The sequence below is a fragment of the Rhinopithecus roxellana genome, chromosome 14 (genome assembly GCF_007565055.1).
Source record: "Rhinopithecus roxellana isolate Shanxi Qingling chromosome 14, ASM756505v1, whole genome shotgun sequence".
In the NCBI taxonomy this organism is placed as follows: Eukaryota; Metazoa; Chordata; class Mammalia; order Primates; family Cercopithecidae; genus Rhinopithecus; species Rhinopithecus roxellana.
Window position 1 is genome coordinate 124,522,051 of NC_044562.1, and position 23,024 is coordinate 124,545,074.

General features: G+C 40.4%; 1 protein-coding gene across 1 annotated transcript in view; it reads left to right on the forward strand.

The window, feature by feature from the left end:
• ZRANB3 (zinc finger RANBP2-type containing 3) overlaps nt 1-22,655 on the forward strand; it is a 319,849-nt gene extending 297,194 nt beyond the window's left edge. Inside the window, exons 16-21 of the mRNA XM_010367383.2 lie at nt 3,730-3,831; nt 5,287-5,429; nt 13,906-14,016; nt 15,049-15,451; nt 19,344-19,475; nt 21,879-22,655. Coding sequence (XP_010365685.2) covers nt 3,730-3,831; nt 5,287-5,429; nt 13,906-14,016; nt 15,049-15,451; nt 19,344-19,475; nt 21,879-21,977 — 990 coding nt within the window. The 3' untranslated portion in view covers nt 21,978-22,655. The remainder of the gene's footprint in view (nt 1-3,729; nt 3,832-5,286; nt 5,430-13,905; nt 14,017-15,048; nt 15,452-19,343; nt 19,476-21,878) is intronic.
• The last annotated feature ends 369 nt before the right edge of the window (nt 22,656-23,024 follow it).

Sequence of the window (23,024 nt, forward strand, 5' to 3'; positions counted from 1 at the left end):
TAGCTGGGATTGCATCGCCCACCACCATACCCAGCTAATTTTTCTATTTTTACTAGAGACAGGGTTCCACTGTGTTGTCCAGGCTGGTCTTGAACTCCCGACCTCGTGATCCGCCTGCCTCGGCCTCCCAAAGTGCTGGGATTACAAATGTGAGCCACCGCACCCAGCCTAAAGTTTTAAATTTCTAATCTTTATAAGTATAATAAGATAGTATTTGAAACTTTTAAAACTCATGGTCCACTATATCGATGTTTAAAAGATAATATGTTGGAGATGACCAAACTTTCCGTTACAAGTTTTCTACTAAACCAAATATAGATATAGATAGATAGTGTACCATGTAATAATCTTCTCTTAGGAGGAGATGGCTAGTATCATGAATACCAGAATCCCCAAGCAGCCTCTAGCATAGGACAATAACTGAGAGAGAGACACCAAGAACCAAGCCAGGCAGTAATCAACGCTCCTCTTACAGTGTGGAGCCTGATCTACTATGTGGAGCCTCTGACATGGTGAACCAGGCTACGGGGAGCATCAGTGACTCCTTTATTCATCTTGAGGCAGGTTTAAGTGCCTGAGCCACCCTCATCCCCCATGTTGGGAGAGCTTTAGGCCAAGCTTCTTTCTCAGACCATCACATGAGAGGGACAGAGAAATGGTCCCAAGAGGGGCTTGAAGGTAGACAAAACCAAAGGACAGACACCAGGCAGAGCATACCACAGAAATCCAGAAGCCCTTAAATTCTTTAATCTTTTTTAACTCTATACAGTGAAAGCTCTGCCTCTTGGATTACCTGATCAGTGTTGTATCCCTGTTGGGGTGCAGAGAGAGAACGGCAGGCTCCTGGTAGAGGGTATAATGCACCTGCTGCCAAACCAAACCACAGCGACCACCTTGCTGACCCGTATTCAGGCTCTGCCGCCAGCCTAGTAGCCTGCTTCTTCTTGACATTTCTGTTAATGGTATCAAATATAGTTTTATGACTGTTCTAAATACTTACATGTCTCTTTACCATAAAATGTTATCACCCAAATAATTTTCCAAACACAAGACACTGAGCAGGTAAATTGTTGACATATCTTTTCACAACCAGAGTAGAGCTGAAATGAAAGCTTTCCTTTTCACCTTAAAAGAGCGGAAGCAAGGCTGGGCATAGTGGCTCATGCGTATAATCCCAACACTTTGGGAGGCCGAGGCAGGCGGATCACCTGAGGTCAGGAATTTGCGACCTGCCTGACCAATATGGTGAAACCCCGACTCTACTAAAAATACAAAAATCAGCCGGGCGTGATGGCAGGCACCCATAATCCCAGCTACTTGGGAGGCTGAGGCAGGAGAATCACTTGAACCCGGGAGGTACAGGTTGCAGTGAGCCAAGATCATGCCACTGCACTCCAGCCTGGGCAACAGAGCGAGACTCTGTCTAAAAAAATAAAAATAAAATAATTCCTAGTTTACTGCCTAAAAGGATACCCCTTTAAAGGAAGAGTAGTAACAGACATTTAGCAAGCATCCTGTGTCGTATTAGAACTGTTCATTTCAGCCAGAATCCCAAGTCTGTATCAGGGTTTAGAATTACATACCAATTTTTTTTTTTTTTTTTTTTTGAGATGGAGTCTCTCTCTGCTGCCCAGTCTGGAGTGCAGTGGCGGGATCTCGACTCATTGCAACCTCTGCCTCCGGGGTTCAAGCAGTTCTCCTGCCTCAGCCTCCAGAATAGCTGGGATTACAGGCACGCGCCACCACGGCCAGCTAATTTTTGCATTTTTAGTAGAGACAGGGTTTCACCATGTTGGTCAGGCTCATTTCGTACTCCTGACCTCATGATCCTCCTGCCTTGGCCTCCCAAAGTGCTGGGATTACAGGCGTGAGCCACTGCGCCCGGCCTCAAAATTTTTTTTTTTTTTTTTTTTTTTTTTTTTTTTTGAGACGGAGTCTCGCTCTGTCGCCCAGGCTGGAGTGCAGTGGCCGGATCTCAGCTCACTGCAAGCTCCGCCTCCCGGGTTTACGCCATTCTCTCGCCTCAGCCTCCCAAGTAGCTGGGACTACAGGCGCCCGCCATCTCGCCCGGCTAATTTTTTTGTATTTTTTTTAGTAGAGACGGGGTTTCACCGTGTTAGCCAGGATGGTCTCGATCTCCTGACCTCGTGATCCGCCCGTCTCGGCCTCCCAAAGTGCTGGGATTACAGGCTTGAGCCACTGCGCCCGGCCCGGCCTCAAAATTTTTAATCAGTGCGTACTTTTTGTATGTTTTTCTCCAAAGTAATTGTGGGAGCTGTAACTTTTTTTTTTAACTGAGAGAATATGAGTTCAACTATTGATAAAGTAGATTTTCGTATGAGAGATTCTTCCCCTTTATAAAAGAAATACCTCTCCTGCACCGCTGTATGTGGTTGGGCATGGTGGCTCTTGCCTGTAATCCTAGCACTTTGGAAGGCTGAGGTGGAAGAATCACTTGAGCCCAGGAGTTCAAGGTGGTAGGATCACATGAACCCAGCAGCCTGGGCAACATGGTGAAACCTTGTCTCTACCAAAAATATAAAAAATTAGTCAGGTGTGGTGGAATTTGTGCCTGTAATTCCAGCTACTTGGGAGGCTGAGGTGGGAGGATCACATGGGCCCAGGAGGTTGAGGCTGCAGTGAGCCGAGATCACGCTGTTGCACTCCAGCCTGGGTGACAGTGATACCTTGTCTCAAAAAAAAAAAAGGGAAAAAAAAGATTTCAGGATGTTGTGCACCGATGGTTGGGACCTAAATGCAGTTCCACTTACTCTCCAGGTGGTACTATTGGCAGACAGTCCTCATTGACTGATACTGTGACATTGCTTTGGGGGAGCAAATTTTTTTTTTTTTTTTTTTTTTTTTTTTTGAGACGGAGTCTTGCTCTGTCGCCCGGGCTGGAGTGCAGTGGCCGGATCTCAGCTCACTGCAAGCTCCGCCTCCCGGGTTTTACGCGATTCTCCTGCCTCAGCCTCCCCAGTAGCTGGGACTACAGGCGCCCGCCACCTCGCCCGGCTAGTTTTTGTATTTTTAGTAGAGATGGGGTTTCACCGTGTTAGCCAGGATGGTCTCGATCTCCTGACCTCGTGATCCGCCCGTCTCGGCCTCCCAAAGTGCTGGGATTACAGGCTTGAGCCACCGCGCCCGGCTAGGGGGAGCAAATTTTTAAGTAATTTCTCTAGAATTTATCTTTCTGCCTTCTCTTTACTTCCTTGTTCCTGTAACAATGGACAGGCTTATCATTTGGTGAAGGTTATTCAGACTATTCCTTGATAGCCTTCTTTGACGTGATACTTATGTTGTCAGTGAGTATAAAGAAGTTTATTTGCAAATTTGGGAATGGTTGTGCTACTGTTAACTTCAAGGATATAATATTCTTCTATATTAATTTGCAGTGTATAATTTTATTGTTTTGACATATTTCCAAGATTAGTCAATAGAAAAGAGTATGACACAGCAGTAAACAAAGCATTCCAGGCTGAAGGCAATAACCTTGGGGTAGGCATGGGCAGTGGAAGCACCCAGTGTGGTAGAGAGCCTGCCTCCCCTTCTTGGTTCACAGTTTCTCCAGAGGAGCCATTTTGGTGGACCCTTGTCTAGAATGTGTCACCTCAGCTTTTCTTTTAGGAGACTAGGCATATTGCATCATAATATAATTATTTTCATTTAAAATAGTTGCTAGTGCCTATACAAAAATGGATTGTTAGTGTCTTCCTAATCTATCATCAGGGTGGAAAGCAGATGAGCTGCAATTTCATTCCTTTGGATATAAAATTAGACCTTTGGGAAGATTTACCAGCAAGCTTTCAGCTGAAACAAAATCGCTCACTGGTAAGAATAGTTTTAAATAAAATGACTTTATTTACTTTAAATAAACTTGTTTTAATCATTTTAATGATCATTTTGAGTTTAAGTTTTAAAAAGCACTTTGTGGCATGTTATAGAGTCAAATCACTGGTTGCATTTTCTTCAGTCTAGGTGGTGCCTATTAATTACCTGGTGCTAAGAATATATGTGAAATCTGTTTCCTTGGCAAATGATCACACTACAGTTGCTGTTTCTGTGGATAGAATCGTTCTCACATTATTTAATTTCTCATTCACAGGATTAGCAACTGTGATATTTGTATCTGCTAGAATCACGTTTTTTCTACTAAGGTTAAGTTCTAACAATGACAAATTCCAAGAGCAGAGATAATACCTTATTGGGTGATTCTTGATTCATTAGCAGAAGCACCAGCATGCAGCTCCAGGCCAAGTTCCTGCCAGGGAGGTCTTAACACTCATCTATGGCTGATTTTCCTTCACTGCCAAGAAGGGTCATCATGCGCAGGGGCTAACCCAGCATGCTGTGTGCCATTTTTACAAGAAAATGGTGATTATTTTTTTTACCATTTGAGTGGAAATGAAGCATTGCCCGTAGGTCAGCTATACCTGTTTTAAATGAAAAGGGAACAGTAAGCTATTTATTTGGAATCATCTAATCCTGATTCTCAGAGGCCCAAAAAATAGCCAGTTATGTATGCTTGACTGGTAACCCTACTAAAAATGTCCCAGATTTATTGAATTTTTTTTTTCCCGTGAAAACTTAGGCATCATTTAGAAGCGATTCTCAGATGTTGCACTATCATTCTGTCACCTAGTTTTGCCTTGACCTCAGCTGGAATATGTACTTCCAGACCTTTTTTGGTCTCAATGAGCATATTATCACTGTTGATCTATGTGTGTTAAAGGCATACACTGCATGTCCTGAAACATGCCTTTAGAGAAGCTTTGGACTGAAAAAGATCTCTTGGCTGGGTGTGATTGCTCACGCCTGTAATGCCAACACTTTAGGAGGCTGAGGTAGGAGGATCACTTGGGCCCAGGAGTTTAAGAGCAGCCTGGGCAACATAGTGAGACCCTGTCTCTACAGAAAATAGATAAATTAGCCAGGTGTGGTGGCATGTGCCTGTAGTCCCAGCTTCTTAGGAAACTAAGGCAGCAGGAGGACTGCTGGAGGTCAAGGCTGCAGTGAGCCGTGATCATGCCACTGCACTCCAGCCTGGGCAACAGAGCAAGACCCTATCAAAAAGAAAAAAAAAGTATCTCTTGAGAATGCTGTAGGTAGTTCACAATAAAGATATGAAAACTGCATCAAATTGAAGAAAGCATTAGGTTGTGGAACTCAAAAGCCTATTTGGGGGACATAACAAAATAGCAGTTTTCTGATGTTGTAAATAGGCTGACTTTCAAAGGAAGATGACTGTGAGCTGTTAACTCTTTTTATTATCTCATTTTCTGCCAGATTTTGAGATTTGTTCGAGAATGGAGTAGTCTAACTGCCATGAAGCAAAGGATAATCAGGAAAAGTGGACAGCTATTCTGTAGCCCAATTCTTGCTTTCGAAGAGATCACAAAGCAACAAACCAAACAAAATTGCACCAAAAGGTATGAGTTGTCTTTTTTTAAAATTTTGTACTACATTACTTTTCATGGTTCTTTCTACAGGAGGGTCTGAGGCATCTTTTGGAACTATTAATGAAATCCTGATGAGTTATGAGAAAATTATGCATAAAATCACAGCCATATATTTCATAACAACATAATTATATGTTTAGTGAATTTGATAAAATCTGCTAAAAGAGATCAGGTTGTCCAGATCTTACTCTCCATGAGTCCCATTCATCAACAAAAAGACCAGAGTCACAGGATGGTGCAACCTATGACCTGCCAAGCCTGGGACACTTATTAGCAACAGGAATACATTTTACTCTTAGGACATCAGAGCCTGCCTCTGGACCCCATCTGCTTGGCCCTGCTGTGGGGGAGTATGATGCTGTACAGCAAGGGAGCTGGTTCTGTTTGAATGCATCACCACCCAAGTAATGGAAGATAACTATAATCAGGTCCATGATTAGAAATGAAATAAAAGGAAAGGTTGACTGTCAGATATTTGTGACTGTTGTGCCCTTATCATTACAGGTTCCTTTCTAATCTCTGTACATTTGATTTCCTTCCTTGCCATCACAATCATCTTTATCCCACTCAAGTCTCCCCATGTGTGATCTCAAATCCCCGTTTTTTGTAAACTCTTTTCTTAGCATGAAGCAAGGATTATCAGGAAAAGTAGTCTGCTGTTTTGTAGCCCAGTCCTTGCTTTTGAAAGAGATTGCAGGCTGGGCGCCATGGCTCATGCCTGTAATCCCAACACTTTGGGAGGTCAGGGTGGGTAGATTGCATGAGCCCAGGAGTTCAGTGATCAGCCTAGGAAACATAGGGAGACCCTGTCTCTATAAAAAAATAAAAATTAGCCAGGTGGCACACTCCTATAGTTCTAGCTACTCGGGAGGCTGAGGTGGGAGGATCACTTGAGCCTGGGAGGTTGAGGCTGCAGTGAACTGAGATTGTACCACTGCACTCTAGCCTGGGCAACAGAGTGAGACCCTGTCTCAAACAAAACAAAACAAAACAAAGAAATTGCGAAGCAACAAAGTAAACGGCAGCATTGGCGGAGAAAGCGCTTTAACTCTTGCTGCCTCCATACACCGGTAATCTCTCTTCATCCTTGTATTTCATCAGTTTGTCAGAGAGGTTTCCTTTCTCTAGCTTTTGCCATGCACACAAGTGAAAAAAAATCCAGGGATTGGCGGGGGAAGCAAGGGACCAAGAACATGGTTGATTAAATAAATTATGATAGTTCCATATAGTGAAAATCTTTCCCACTGTTTCAAAGTATGGCATATAGCACATTTATTTGTTTGTAAGAACAAGGAATAATACTTATATGATAAATTGTTAAGGGTAGATATAAATTGTAAAAAAAAAAAAAAAGGATGGAGACACAAACTTTACTATTTGCACAACTTGTATTACTGACATAGAAATTGTCTAGAAGGATACCTTAGAAATTCTTATCACGGCTTTCTCTTGGACAGTGGTTTTCAGTTGGGAGCAATTTGGTCCCCTAGGGTGGTAGTGTCTGGAGACATTTTAAATTGTCTCAAGTAAGGGATGTGACTAGGGAGTATCTAGTAGGTAGAGACCCAGGATGGTGCTGAGAATCCTACAGTGAACAGGATTGCACCCCCCAAAACAGAATTATCCATTTCCAAATGTCTATATTACCACTTGAGAAATCTTGCTCTAGGGCATAAAACTTGAGGATTTGTGGAGGTAGTAGGGACTTTATACTTTATGCCAGGATTACAAACTCATTTGACTAAAAACAAAACAAGAATCACAAATGAATGAATGAGGTCAGTTATAAAACTAGAAAAGGATGAGATATGGGCTGAGACTATGTCAAACAGGCAGATTTGGAACCCATCTGAAGTCATTCAAATTCAGATTTAAAAATAAAATATTGGGCTGGGCATGGTGGCTCATGCCTGTAATTCCAGCACTTTGGGAGGCCAAGGAGGACAGATTGCTTGAGCCCAGAGTTCAAGACCAGCCTGGGCAACATGGCAAAACCCCATCTCTACGAAAAACAGATAAATTAGTCAGGCATGGTGGTGCATGCCTGTAGTCCTAGCTACTTTGGAGACTGAGGCAGGAGGACTCCTGATCCCCTGGAGGTCAAGGCTGCAGTGACCCATGATTGCACCACTGCTCTTCAGCCTGGGAGACAGAATGAGACCCTGTCTCAGAAATAAAATAAAATAAAACAAAAATTAGATTAATAAAATAAAAAAATACTGGCTAGCCATGGTGGCTCGCACCTGTAATCCTAGCACTTTGGAAAGCCAAGGTGGAAAGATCACTTGAGGCCAAGAGCTCGAGACCAGACTGGTTAACATAGCGAGACTCTATTTCCACAAAAACCCAAAAAATAGCCAGGTATGGTGGCTCACGCCTGCAGTCCCAGCTATTCGGGAGGCTGAGACAGGAGGATCACCTGAGCCCAGGAGGTCAAGGCTGCAATGAGCTGTGATCATGCCACTGCACTCCAACCTGGGTGATAGAGCAAGACCCTGTCTCAAAATGAGTAAATTTAAAATGCTGTATGAGTACAGTAAGTTAATACTATATGAGTACAGTAAAGCCCTTTGACTAATTGAATTTATCCATAAGTTGCCAGTTTTGGACTCTTGGCCTGAACTCTTCTGTAATGGTTGATTTTTTTTCCCATGGGCATGTGCCATTTTCTATAAAAATACATTTAAAATATATGTGTTACATATTTTTATATATATATACACACACACACTTACACATAAGTGTGCGTGCACACACACACACACACATATATCAAAAAGCACAATGCCTATTTTATTTTTCCCAATACTTCCAGTCCTCTCAATCTTTCTCATTTTTGTAACCAGTCTTTGTTGACCTTCTCTTTCTCACATGATCATAATTCTCTTCATAACTGAATTTCTAGCTATTTCTAGATATGCCCTATTACTTCTTCTCCATTGGACATGGATGACCACTTAAAGTACCAACTGAGAAAGGTGACTGATCAGATTTAAAAGCAAAAGTCAATTCATAAAACCAAAGTCAGACACACAATGTTATTTATAAAATTATATATAGATAATATATTAAGGATATAACTTGTGTTAACAAGCAGCAGATTAATCAGATTTGTATTTTTTAGAATACAGCAGTATTCTAAATGTAAAAATACATTGTATTTTTTAGCTCTAGCAGCAGTTGGGAGATTAGATCAAAAAGGGCAAGACTCAAAGTGGGGAGATAAGCCATGCTTAGCTTACATTTTTCTATCGCTGCCATAACAAATTACCACAAATTTAGCAGCTTAAAACAACACACATTTATTATCTCACCCTTCTATAAGTAAGAAGTCCAAGTTGGCTGTTACTGGTTTTCTAGTAATGCTCTGGATTTTACAAGGCAGAAATCAAAGTATTGGCTGGCTGGGCTCTAGTTGATAAGCTTGGAAAAGAATTCACCTCCAAGCTCACCAAGATTGTTGGCAGAACTCAGTTCCTTGCAGTTGTAGGACCAAGGTTCCTGTTTATTGCTGGCTGTCAGCTGGACCATCAGCTACTAGAGGCCTCTCTGTGGTCCTAGCACGTGGACCTCTACATATTTCTCCTTGGAATCTCTCTGCCTTCCTCTTCCGCTTTTAAGGGCTCAAGTGATTACATTGGGCCCACTAAGTAATCTCCCTATCTTAAAGTGAGCTGATTAGTAACCTAATTATATCTGTAAAGTCCGTTTATAGCATTATCTAAATTAATGATTGATTAAATAACCTGGGGACAGGAATCCTAGAGGGTATCTTAAAATTCTGCCTACTACACAAGTTGAAAGACTATTCTAGTATATCTGGAGAAAAATGATGAGGATCTATATTAAGTGATTACAATGGGAATCAGGAAAGAGAATGAAGAGAGCTATTAAGGAGGTATGTCTAGAGACTTGGTGACTGATTATAGAGAGGCAGAGAGAGAGAGGTCCCCAGGGAAACCAACTTAGCAACATCATAAAATGAAACCTCTGTACCTGTAGCGGGGAGATACTATCAGGAAGCATTCTGATTCTTGCTGCAGAACCCAAAGTAAGTCTCAGTAATTTGGAATAACCATGTATCTCTGAAAGCAAATGTGAAATATGCTGTTGAACAGCAGCATTGAGTGGCAGTCTGTATGAGGACCAGTTAGACACTGTCCTATCAATTTATTTTCTAGAGAAACTGAATCAGAGAGTCTCCACACTTAGAAACATCAGGCTCAGTAAAGAGTGAGGTATTAGATTGAAAACTGAAACTCCCCAGACCCTCTTTTTGGCGCAGCTTTCAGATTGACAGCAGCGACATTCTACTTCCTAAGCAGGAGGTTGGAGGATTTCTCTCTTAAAAGTATTGAATGGTTCTGAAAAAAGACCTATAGTTAACTGACTTTGGGCATTCCCCCAAATGCAATGGCTAGGTCTCCAACCAGATTATCCGCCAGTGATGTCCACCAGTTTGCAGGCCCCATCCAAGCTCAGAGCTTGCAGTCAGCTTTTAAATATCTTACTTTTACATTTGAATGGAAGCCAAGATTACCAGCCATTGTTTTGGTTACCAGTACCATTTATCAGAGGCAGGCCTAATTCACTTGGAGCCCTGTCATGTTTAGGATGCCAATTGTTTAATCTCTAGTTATAGCTGAGCTCCAAAGCAGGTCAGAAATCCAGAGCCCAAGATTGTGTTCATTGATGTGGGCCACTTTGCAACATACACTCTTCTTGCAAAAATTGCTATCTTCCACTCCCGTCCCTATCCAGGAATTTGTTTACCTTCTCTATTTACTAAAATTGGGATTTACCATAATCCTTTTGGGAGTTGGTGAACTTCCTCGCAAACCTCAGCAGAAAATTAAGTATTGGCAACTTGCAACTACATTTGAAAAGTTGTCAGCTCCCTTTTTTGGAATTGGTTCATCTGTTTCTTGTGGTTTCCAAAAATTTATTCTTAAACCTCTTGTAGGAAAGCAAAAGGTTATTTTTAGTTTCTAAATCTCTGACTAGATTTCTCAGCATCTTTTAAAGTTACTGAATTAGGTTTTTAAGCTTTTAAACATTGAATAATAATACCTCAGGCAAGGCTTAATATCCCATTGCCCCTAAAGCTAGGAAGCTTTTGAGTTCATTTAGAATTCACAGAAATACTTTCCCGAGTGCATTTTCCAAGGGAATAAAATGGTTGAAGAAATTGTTGGAGGTGGGGCCAGAGAAGGAGGAAGTTTGGGAACTAAAAGGGCAAGTGAAAGAACTCTACAACAATTTACTGTGCTTTAACTACTACTATGGCCCAGACTGGAGCACGATGGCTTAATTTCCTTTTTGCTCTAAGAAAGACATGCAAGTAGAGTGCAGACATGTGAAAAGATATTCCCCCTTACTCTTAATAGGAATGCAAATTTTAAAATCTACAATGAGATACCTATCACTATTAGCAGAGACTTTAAAAATGACATTGTGCTAGTGAAAGTGAAGAAACAGATACTCTTATTCATTGCTGGTGGACACGTACACTGGTATAACCTTAGAGGAAAGACATTTGTCAAAATCTACCCACATTTAAAACACCTAAGACCTTTGACCAAGGAATTCTATTTCTGGGGATTTATTCTACAGATACATAATGTGTAGAAAATATCATATATAATGATATCTATTGCAGCATTGTTTGTGATAGCAAAGACTGGAAACAACCTAAATGTCCATTTATCAGAGACTGATTAAATATATGGTTTATCCATATAATGGAATAACATGGAGCCATTAAAAAGAATAGGGAAACTATTAATCCTAATAAGGAAGGATCTCTGAGAAGCATGTTTTGGTAAAAAGAGCAAGGTGAAGATTAGTGTATATGCTATGCTATTTTTTATTTCTAAAAATAAAAAGTATAATGAAGAATGAGTGCTAGTGGGTACAGGTATCTTTTTGTTTTGTTTTTGTTTTTGTTTGAGACAGGGTCTCAATCTGTTGCACAGGTTGGAGTGCATTGGCACGATCTCAGCTGACTGCAACCTCTGCCTCCGGGGTTCAAGTGATTCTCCTGCCCCTGCCTCCCGAGTAGCTGGGACTGCAGGTGCACATCACCATGCCCGGCTAACTTTTGTATTTTTAGTTGAGACAGGGTTTCACCATGTTGGCCATTCTGGTCTCAAACTCCTGACCTCAAATGATCCACCCGCCTTGGCCTCTCAAAGTGCCAGGATTACACACATGAGCCACTGCACCCAGCCTCGGGTTTCTCTTTGGAGTGATGAAAATATTCTGGAATTAGTGGTGATGGTTGTACAACCTTGTGAATATACTAAAATGCACTTAATTGTAAACTTTTAATTGGTGAATTTTATGCCATGTAAATGATATATCAATGGAAATGCAAAAATAAGTAAATAAAAGGCATACACCTATACTCAGAAAAGAAATACACTATTTATTTATTTATTTATTTATTTATTTATTTATTTATTTGAGACAGTCTCTCTCTGTCACCCAGGCAGGAGTGCAGTGGTGCAATCTCAGCTCACTGCAGCCTCCATCTTCCCGGGTCAAGTGGTTCTCCTACCTCAGCCTCCCGTGTAGCTGGGATTACAGGCACACACCACTATGTCCAGCTAATTTTTGTACTTTTAGTAGAGACAGGGTTTCACTATGTGAATGTGTGAAAAGATATTCCCCGTTACTCTTAATAGGAATGCAAATTTTAAAATCTATGATGAGATACCTATCACTATTAGCAGAGACTAATATGTTGGCCAGGCTGGTCTCGAACTCCTGACCTCAGGAGACCCACCCACCTTGGCCTCCCAGAGTGCTGGGATTACAGGTGTGAGCCACCATGCCAGGCCAAAAATAAACTATTTCTAAAATGAGCCAGACACGGTGGCTCAACCTGTAATACCAGCACTTTGGGAGGCTGAGATGGGCTGAGATGGGCCTCGCGTGGTGGTGCATGCCCGTAATCCCAGCTCTGGGAGGCTGAGGCATGAGAATAGCTTGAACCCAGAAGGCAGAGGTTGCAATGAGCCAAGATAGTGTCACTGCACTCCAGCCTGGGTGACAGAGTGAGACCCTATCTCAAAAAATAAAATAAAATAAAATAAAATAAAATAATCAGCCTTTCTGCAAAGATGAATTCACATGTCTGTGAGAGATAGGGAAATATACTATTGCTCTAATGATATCCAGAGTTCCTAAAAGATCTTTTGGTCTAATTGGTGAGGGACATATTGTACACATCCCAGGGATGTCAGTTAGACTCAGTTACTGCTGTCTCAGTGTGATGGCTTCCAGAAGACATGCAACGAAATGACTCAAGGTCATTTTGAGTCAAAATAAAATAAAAACAAAACTGGCAACAGAGGTAACTTTTGGGGAGGGGCAAAAGGAAGAAAGGAGTGAGAGAGAAAATTACTCATCACCATAAACACACTTGTTTGCCTTTTGAATTTAGAACCATGTGCTTATATCACCTAATCAAAAATGAATAAAATAGTTTATTTAAAAAAGGAAACCTGTTTGTTAAATCTATCCTAATAACATAAAGCAAATTTCTAAAATTTTACCTACAATTGCACAATTCCATTTTGATTGAACTTTAATTTTATTGTCAAGCTGCCTAATTAAGAAGCACTCAATAATATTAAGAAATTCATGTTTAAACTAATTTCCAAAAAAATCTATAATAGGTGTAAACCACCAGAGAAAGTAGGCCAATTAATATAATTGGAAGGAATTAATTGGGTAATTGCATTTCACCAACTTAAATTCCCCCATCACCTTTAATTGGAATAACTTCTCTTTACTTCTAGTCCCTGAACCATTGTGTGGTATTGTTAGTGTTGTGTAATAAGGTTCTGAATCCCACATCAAGAGTGGCTTTATTTCTGTGGAAGAATCCATAAACCCTGTATGGGCTGATAATAAGGGAAACAACCTTCAGATTACAGAAGATGTGATTGAACCTGGTTAACTGAAAAGAAACTCAGTTTACCCAAACACTGATACACTATTATAACTGACTAAGGTGATTTGGAGAAGCCTTGAAGGGATGGCCAAGAGGGAAGTAAAATACAGTTAGAGATTTTCTGCATAGCTTGCCAAGCAGTTTCCTTAAGGCTGTCAGTTGTGCGTGTATTTGATCATTTCTTATTCTCACACCCACTCCTTTTTCCCCTAAATGAAAATTGGTCCAAAGGATATTCAGTGACTCTTGGATTTCTTAGAAAAAGAAATTTGAGACAACTAATTTGGAACTAAGAAATGTATTTCTCACATAATGAACACCAAGATAAAGGGTAAAAATTTCATTTTCTAACTTGAGTTTTAGCATAGTGAATAGAATTGTGCTTGCTTTTTCTTCTATTGCTTTTGCAAGAAACAATGTGAACATGCAATAGAGATTCTTTTTTTATGAGATAGAGGGAATCTATTTAACATATCATTGTTTTAGATACATAACCAAAGAAGATGTTGCCATAGCCTCAGTGGATAAAGTGAAGAATACTGGGGGCCATGTCCGTCTGATCACAAAGGAGTCCAGGCCACAGGATCCTTTCACAAAGTAAGGTTTTTCTACTACTAGTATATAGTAGTACTAATTCCACTCCTTTACATTCTGATATTCACAATAATGTCTCACCTTTGCGTGACCACTTTAGAGGTTACAAAGAACTTTCACAAGATAGTAGCTCTTCAGTTGTCCTAGCAACCTGTTGAGGTACCTGGTGTCCTCATTTTAAACATTAGAGATGAGGAAGGACACTGAGACCAGGTGGACTAAGTAACCTGCCCCAGGGCTTGGGGGTAGATGCCAGGAGATCTGAAGTTAAATCTGGACTCTGTCCCTCAGTCTTGAGCTCCATCATTAGAAGTCTTTCTTTTAACTCTTCTAAAAAACAACCATGGAAAAATAGAGCAGCTGTTGTTACTTCCCAAGTAGGACTTTCTAACAAAATTGAGTAGTGTACCTTTTCTTTTATTCTAACAAATTGAGCACATATCCTATCATGTTTTGTATCCTAGCATGTTTAATTTCATCAACTCTGCGTTTACCTGTAGGAGCAAGTCTTCTGTTCTAATTCCTATCAGCACTGTCAGGTATTTCACTCTGTCACTTTATGGCTGTGACTCTGTTTCCTGTGAGCAAGCAGAGGCTGGAGGAGAGAGTTTGTAATGACCTCTGTGAGCTAATGAGGTGTGTGACCCCATATATTTAAGGAGCAGGGTAGCCGCTAAGCTTTAGTTGGGGTTTTACATTAGCCTGTCCTTTCCCAGCCTGAAGAAGCATTTTCTAACAGCTTCTCCAGATGTTTCACATGTTTTCATGTTTCACATGTTTCCAGATCATTTAACACGAGAGCATCTAAATTCCCAAGAGACGCAACATATTTATATTCAAATTAATTTTTGTAACACACCATTCTTCCTTACATGGCATGGCATATAGAGTGCTGACTATAGCTATTTTATTTCTACACTGTGATCCGTGTTTACTATTTATCCGTATAGAAACTTTGATAACCTTTATATGAAGCAATTACTATTTAGAGTATTCATTCATTATTTACCTATTCAGTGTTTTTTTCAATTGTAGAAAATTTCTTGAAGATGGAGCCTGCGTCCCATTTCTAAATCTATACACAGTGCAGGCAGATCTCACTGTGAAGCCCTCTACATCCAAAGGCTATTTGCAAGCTGTGGATAATGAAGGAAATCCACTTTGCCTTCACTGTCAGCAACCCACTTGCCAGACTAAGCAAGCGTGTAAAGTGAACGCTTGGGATTCACGGTTTTGCTCTCTGAAATGTCAAGAAGAGTTTTGGATTCGATCTAATAACAGCTACCTGCGAGCCAAAGTATTTGAAACTGAACGTGGTGTGTGTCAGCTCTGTAATGTGAATGCACAAGAACTCTTTTTACATCTTAGAGATGCCCCTAAAAGTCAGAGGAAGAAACTTCTGGATGCTACCTGGACTTCAAAGCTCCCATTAGAACAGGTAAGTTATAATCATGTGATAGATAGAAGGCAGCATTGTACTGAGTAATGAATATTGACTCTCTAACTTTATTTTTTACATTTTAACATGGGAATATTCAAATATATAAAAGGAGAGAAAATAATGGACCCATATCTCCATCAGCCAGCTTTAACAGTTTCCAGCATTTTGGCATTGATTTTCGTCTGCCATTGACTCACTTGTTTGTTTCTCCTAGAATATTTTATTTTATTTTATTTATTAATTTTTTTTTTTTTTGAGACAGAGTTTCACCCTTGTCACCCAGGCTGGAGTGCAGTGGAGTAATCTCAGCTCACTGCAACCTCTGCCACCTGGGTTCAAGTGATTCTGGTGCCTCAGCCTCCTGAGTAGCTGGGATCACAGGCATATGCCACCACGCCTGGCTAATTTTTGTATTTTCAGTAGAGACGGGGTTTTGCCATGTTGGCCAGGCTGGTTTTGAACCCCTGACCTCAGGTGATCCACCCGCCTCAGCCTCCCAAAGTGCTGGGATTACAGGCATGAGCCGTCACGCCCGACCATCTCCTAGATTATTTTAAAGAAAATTCCAGACATTTCTTTTCACTCTTGAATATTTTCATTCTGTATCTCTCACAAGAAAAGACCTCCTTCCTTCCTTCTATCCTTCCTTTCCTCTCCCTCCCCTCTTCCCCCCTCCCTCTTCCCCTTTCTCTCTCTCTCCCTTCCTTTTCTCCTTTCCTCCTGCCCTCTTTCCTGGTCCTCATTTCCTTTCCTCTCTTTGTTTTAAATATAATCCCAGTACGAGTTATCACACCCAACACAATTACAGTTCCTTAATTATACTAAGTCTATGCTTGATTTCCCAGGTTGTCTCAAAAATGCCTTTTGCCAGGCTCACACCTGTAATCCTAACACTTTGGGAAGCCAAGGCAGGTGGATCACCTGATGTCAGGAGTTTGAGACCAGCCTGGCCAATATGGAGAAACCCCATCTCTACTAAAAGTATAAAAATTTAGCCAGGCGTAGTGGCGGGCACCCATAATCCCAACTACTCAGGGGCTGAGGCAGAAGAATCACTTGAACCTGAGAGGCGGAAGTTGCAGTGAACCAAGATCACGCCAGTGCACTCCAGCTTGGGCAACAGAACAAGACTCTGGCTCCAAAAATAAAAATAAAAAAGCATTTTATAGTTACTTTGTTCAAGTTAGGATCAAAATTTCATGCACATAGTATATTTGATTATAATGCTTCTTATGCTTCATTTAATCTATAATAGCACCCCATTCCTTTTTTATACTATCAATGGCTGAATATACTGGATCATTTGCCATTCTGGATTTGTCTCCCTGTATCTGCAAGGTATTGTTTGACATGTTCTTCTATTCCCCCAATTTTCTGAATAATGATTGTAAGATCTAGAGGCTTAATTTCATTCTCATTCAGTTATTTTGGGAAAAGATCTTAACAGGTGGTGCAGTGTATCTAGAGGCACCTATGGTCTGGCGATTCCCCTTTCCATATGTTAATATTGAATGACAAGGGGCAGACAGATAACCCAGAAATGTAGTCCATCACAATCAGAAGGCTATGTATGTGTATATACACTCACATACATATATGTGTTCATTGCATTGAAAAATGTAATTTTAATACACCAATTTCTGACAAATTATTATTTATAGCACACTATCATCAGTATTCACTTTCATTTCCAAAATTCAGTTGGATTTCTAATCTTGCTATCTGAACAATTCTAAATTTCAAAGTAGGCCAGGCTTTGGCTCATACCTGTAATCCCAGTACTTTGAGAGGCCAAGGTGGGAAGATTGCTTGAGCCAAGAGTTATCAGCCTGAGCAACATAGTGGAACCCCTTTCTTCCAAAAAAAAAAAAAAAGAAAAGAAAAGTTAACCGGGTGTGGTAGCATGCATCTGTAGTCCCAGCTACTTGGTTGGCTGAGATAGGAGCATTGCTTGAGTCCAGAAGGTCAAGGCTGCAGTGAGCTGTAATAGTGCCACTGCACTCCAGCCTGGGCAACAGAGCGAGACCCCATCTCTAAATAAAATGTAATTTTCTAGTGTGCTTAATTTAAGAAGAATCACCCCTCAGCCACTGTCTGCCCACTAAAATATTGGATGAATTCCTTCCAGTTAGACAAATTATGTATTTTTATTTACCTAGGACAGTGTTGCTGAATTATGAGCAAATGAATTAATCAGCATTTCTGCAAAGATGAATTAGCATATCTCTGAGAGATAGGGCAATACACTATTTCTCTAATGATATCCAGAGTTCCTGAAAGATCTTTTGGTCTAATTGGTGAGGGACATATTGTACACATCCCAGGGATGTCAGTCAGACTCCAGTTACTGCTGTCTCAGTGTGATGGCTTCCAGAAGACATGCAACAGAATGACTCAAGGTTATTGAAAGCAACATGTCCAGGAATGCAGAAGTAATATAATAGACATCCAAAACAAAAGTGCTCTGAGAATAAGGAACACAATAGGCTCGACTTAGGTAGGACTAGTTAGAGAGTGATTTTATACATACACACTTTTTTTTTTTTTTTTTTTTTGAGATTGGGTCTGGGGTCTCACTGTGTTGCTCAGGATGATGTTGAACTCCTGGACCAAGCGATCCTCCTGCCTCAGCCTCCCAAACATCTGGGATTACAGGCATGCACTACCACATCAAGCGATTCTTTCAAGAGGCGGGCAAATTTAGGATATTGAAGAGTGGCCCCAAGTGATTTGCCTTACAGTTGCTTGGAAAAACTAAAGAAGCATCTTCTGAATTATTGAGTCTGTCAGAGTGGGGGCTGCTCAGAGAGAAGGAATTGGTTTAAAAAGGCAAAACCAAAATGGATTTTTTTTCCTAAGACTCTGCCATTTGCTTGATGCACAAGACCGCCATTTGTAGTAGCTTCTTACAATGCCAACCTCAAAAACAAAAATCAACGTATTCTTCTAACAGTAGTTGGGAAGTTCAGCACAGAAGAGAAGATAAGGCAGGCAGTAACAAAGGTCAGCTGGACAAAGTTTACTGCTCCAACTTGCTGCCTCTTGTGACTCCTCATGGCCCAGCACTATTGATCAGGTCATTGTGCCTGACACGCTTTCTTAAACAGGCTTTATACATAATCATGGGTTCCCAAGGCCAGCAGCCATTAAGTTGAAGGAAATAAAAGCAAGTGCCACACTCATCTCTGTGATACTTAGACAACTGCATTGCCATGGTGTGAATTGGTTTTACTACCTCAGGTAAAATGATAAAATACATCCCATCTTAATGTAGGTTATCACTGATTAAATATAAAATGTGTATATATGGACTGGCCTAACTAAAGGCTACTTTAAATGGTCATCTTGAATTATTCCAAATATGCAAGTTACAGATATTTGTTCTAGAAATTTCATTCCAGTTCACGTAACTTGGAAAGTTCTCTGGTGAATAGTATGAAAGTTCTAGGTAATAGCTATTGACATTAAACTACCATTGTGTAGTAACAAAAGCATTTAGGTCAACAATTAAAGATTATTTGACTCAGTAGTATTGAGAAGTTTTACATTTCTAACCTATTGTTATTCTTTTCTTAGATTTGGTTTAGTGAATATGTAAACTAACTTACAGGTGCAGAAAAACCAGTTTTTCCCAATCTGTCAGGAGTCTTGGTAATTTATATTTTCTTGTAATTCTTTCAAAATGAGGTAAGGGAGAAAAAAAACACATCTTATTGCTTTCAAACTTCGAACAGAGGGTTTTCTTCTACTCACAATAAAAGCTATACAAAGCTCTCCTGATGTGTTTTTTCCCATGATTTTCCTGTATAAACATGATTGCACAATGCAAAACCAACAAACACTTCTTGCAGTATATGTTGAAAATTGCTTACTTGTATTCTTATTGCAGCTAAATGAAATGATAAGAAACCCAAGAGAAGGACATTTCTGGCAGGTGGATCACATCAAGCCAGTGTATGGGGGAGGAGGACAGTGTTCCCTGGACAACCTGCAGACTCTCTGCACAGTCTGTCACAAAGAGGTCAGTGAAGCTCTCATATAGCTTTGACTGCATCCTGAGAAGTCAGATGGAAAATTGTGCACACAGGTGTGGAAGATTATGTGAATAAATTTATCCCTGGTCTGAGATTCGAGGCGCATTTTACTCCTTTCATCATCTAACACTTGCCTTTCCTCTCAAGGCCCGTGTCACAGATGCAAGAAAAGCTGCTTCCCTTTTCATTCATTCTAGGACCAAGACATTTGCACCATGACCAAGAAAGAAATGAATACAATTTACATATTGTCTTGATGAGACCCAAACTGGAAGTTTGGTGAATTAGGGCAGTGATACATGTTTGCATATAACTAAGGATATCCTGAAATATCTGAAAACATTGATAAGTTATCTCTAGGACCAACTCAGTTCAGCATACAAAGGTTTCATTGCTGGCCAAAGTATGAAACCAATTAACTCTGCCCCATCTTTTGGTAGTTACTTACCCGTTGCTTAGAATGAGAGGAAAAAAACACATACTATTGTTTATCTACCAGGATACATTTTTTACAGGCAGTCCAGTAAAAGGTAATGGGATTTACCTGTTGAGATCATCTTAGAAATATTCAGTATGCAACTTTGTATTCAACTTTTTTTCAGTTACAGCAAGATCTAAGCATTTCTCATGTTCTCTAACCATTCATAACTTATATCATCTAAAATGACTGCATAATACAATATTCTATTGAGCATATCTCTACTGTGGTTTACTTAACCATTTCCATACTGATTTATACTTATTTAAATTTTTCTGCTTTTATACATCATGCCACCAAGCACACTTTTTGTAAACAAAACTGTTTTCTTCATTTTGAGGTCATTCATTAAGGTAGATTATCATGTGTAAAAATCACTGAGTCAAAAGTATTTGCATATTTTTGACAATGTAGGATTTTTCACCAAACTGTTTTCCAAAGAATTTTACTCATTTATGACACCAGAAGCCCATTTAACTGCCACTGGGTACGGTCAGTGGGTGCCATTGTGGTGCAAGGGGAGAAAGGCCTGAAATTGTTTTGTTTGCTAAAGACACTAATGTTTTAAAAAGATGCTAATCAGTTATATTTAAACTGTTGAGAACTATTTCAGATCCTTTGCCAATGTTTATAATATATGAACTCTTTACTACTCTTTTTTTTTTTTTTTTTTTTTTTTTAAGACGGAGTATCACTCTGTCACCCAGGCTGGAGAGCAGTGGCGTGATCTCAGCACGATCTCAGCTCACTGCAACCTCCGTTTCCCAGGTTCAAGCTGATTCTCCTACCTCAGCCTCCTGAGTAGCTGGGATTACAGGCACCCACCACCACACCCAGCTGATTTTTATATTTTTAGTAGAGACAGGGTTTCACCATGTTGTCCAGGCTGGTCTCGAATTTCTGACCTCAGATGATCCACCCACCTCTGCCTCCCAAACTGTTGGGATTACAGGTGTGAGCCACCGCCCCCCACCGTAAGCTTCTCTTCTGTCCTTACTCTTTCTGCGTGGATCACCTCACATGGACTTCAGTTGGAAAAAAAAAAAAGTCATCTGATTTCTCAGCTTTGCACGTTAGTAGCAAATTCAAGACCTATATGAGAATTAAGAAGTAGCCAAAGAAAATGCAGCCCTTTCTGTAATTATTCTTTTAGATTCTCATGAAAAATGTTACTTGTGGGATTAGTGGAAGAATCCAGTTCTGGTCTACGTCATTTTATTTTCTACACCAGCTCATCTGTTGAGTTGGAAGTGGCCTCTGGGATCGGAGAATAGGAAGTGGGTAGATTTTCTTCACCGGGTAATCCCAAGTTGCCTTAAGAACTCCCACTTGGGGAAGCCGAGGCGGGTGGATCAGCTGAGGTCAGGAGTTTGAGACCAGCCTGGCCAACGTGGCAAAACCCCATCTCTACTAAAAATACAAAAATTAGCTGGGTGTGGTGGCAGGCGCCTATAATCCCAGCTACTCTGGAGGCTGAGGCTGGAGAATGGCTTGAACCTGGGGGACAGAGGTTGCGGTGAGCTGAGATCACGCCACTTCACTCCAGCCCGGGCGAAAGAGCAAAACTCCACCTCAAAAAAAAAAAAAGAAAAAAACTCCTGCTTAAATGGGAGAATCAGGGCCTCCCTAGTCTCCAAATGAGGAATTCATGCTGTCACTGGGTAGCAAGACATCCCCTAAGTTGTATGTTTTCTCCTGCTACGTTGGTCCTAAGAACCTAGGACCTTAGGGACTTGCCAGAGCTGCTGAGATACTCTGCCTTGTTGTTTGGTAACTGTTTAATAGCCAGCCACTGGGAAATGGGTGTAGTGACAGTGTAGATTTTCCAGACTAACAATACAAAGAGTTTTTGAGCTTCTGTAGCCAGTGCTTTTTTCCTAACATGTACATATGCATATTTTTTAACTTTTAGAGAACTGCCAGACAAGCTAAGGAAAGAAGCCAGGTGAGAAGACAATCTCTAGCATCAAAGCATGGATCAGACATCACACGATTTTTGGTGAAGAAGTAAAGTAGAAAAATATATGAATGAATGACAAATGGTTTACATGTGGAAGACTTTAATACAAAAGTTTTCCATGTTTGTTTAATATATTAAGAGTAAAAATTTTCTGAACAAAATCAAGAACTCAAATTCTCTTGTACTAATTATTTTCGTGTTAATTACATTTTGAAAGTACTTAACAGAAACTAAGATACAATACTAAATATTTCTGTGGCCTTTTTGATTTGATGCAGACTCGCAATTATGTTTCAGCAATGTTTTGTTAAGCTCTTTACCCCTAATATGCCTAATCACTGTATTGTGCATAGATTGTGTTTAAAAAATGTACTCTCAATTACCTAAAAATGCTTCTGGATTAGTATTGTTCTGGATTGTCATAGGTATGAATGGAACATTGCAAAACCTCATGGGAAATTTCAGACACAAGTCATTATCTGGGAATTCTGGGCCAAGCATTACCAGCTTGCTTAGGATTCAAGAGAGATTGTACACTGAATACCTCCAGAATGAGCTTGGGGTATGCATTTTGGGTGTTACTTTTCTTGCTTTATTTTTTAGCCAGTCATCTTTATCAAAAATAATCCTTTTCAAAATGAAATACCTATGGTGTTTGCAGACAATTTGGGGGTTCTGTGTAAAGTAATTGTTAAAACTATTAAATAAGTGAAAACATAAAATGTAAAATGCCACTTAAGCTTGAATATCTTTTTTAAAAAATGAGTCAAACTATGCTTACTGTTGGCTGGGCGCCGTGGCTCACAAGTGTAATCCCAGCACTTTGGGAGGCCAGAGCGGGCAGATCATGAGGTCAGGAGATGGATTGAGACCATCCTAGCTAATATGGTGAAACCCCATCTCTACTAAAAATACAAAAATGTAGCCAGGCATGGTGTCGCGTGCCTGTAATTTCAGCTACTCGGGAGGCTGAGGCAGGAGAATGGCTTGAACCTGGGAGGCGGAGCTTGCAGTGAGCCGAGATCACGCCACTGCACTCCAGCCTGGGCGACAGAGCAAGACTCCATCTCAAAAAAACAAACAAACAAACTAGGCGTA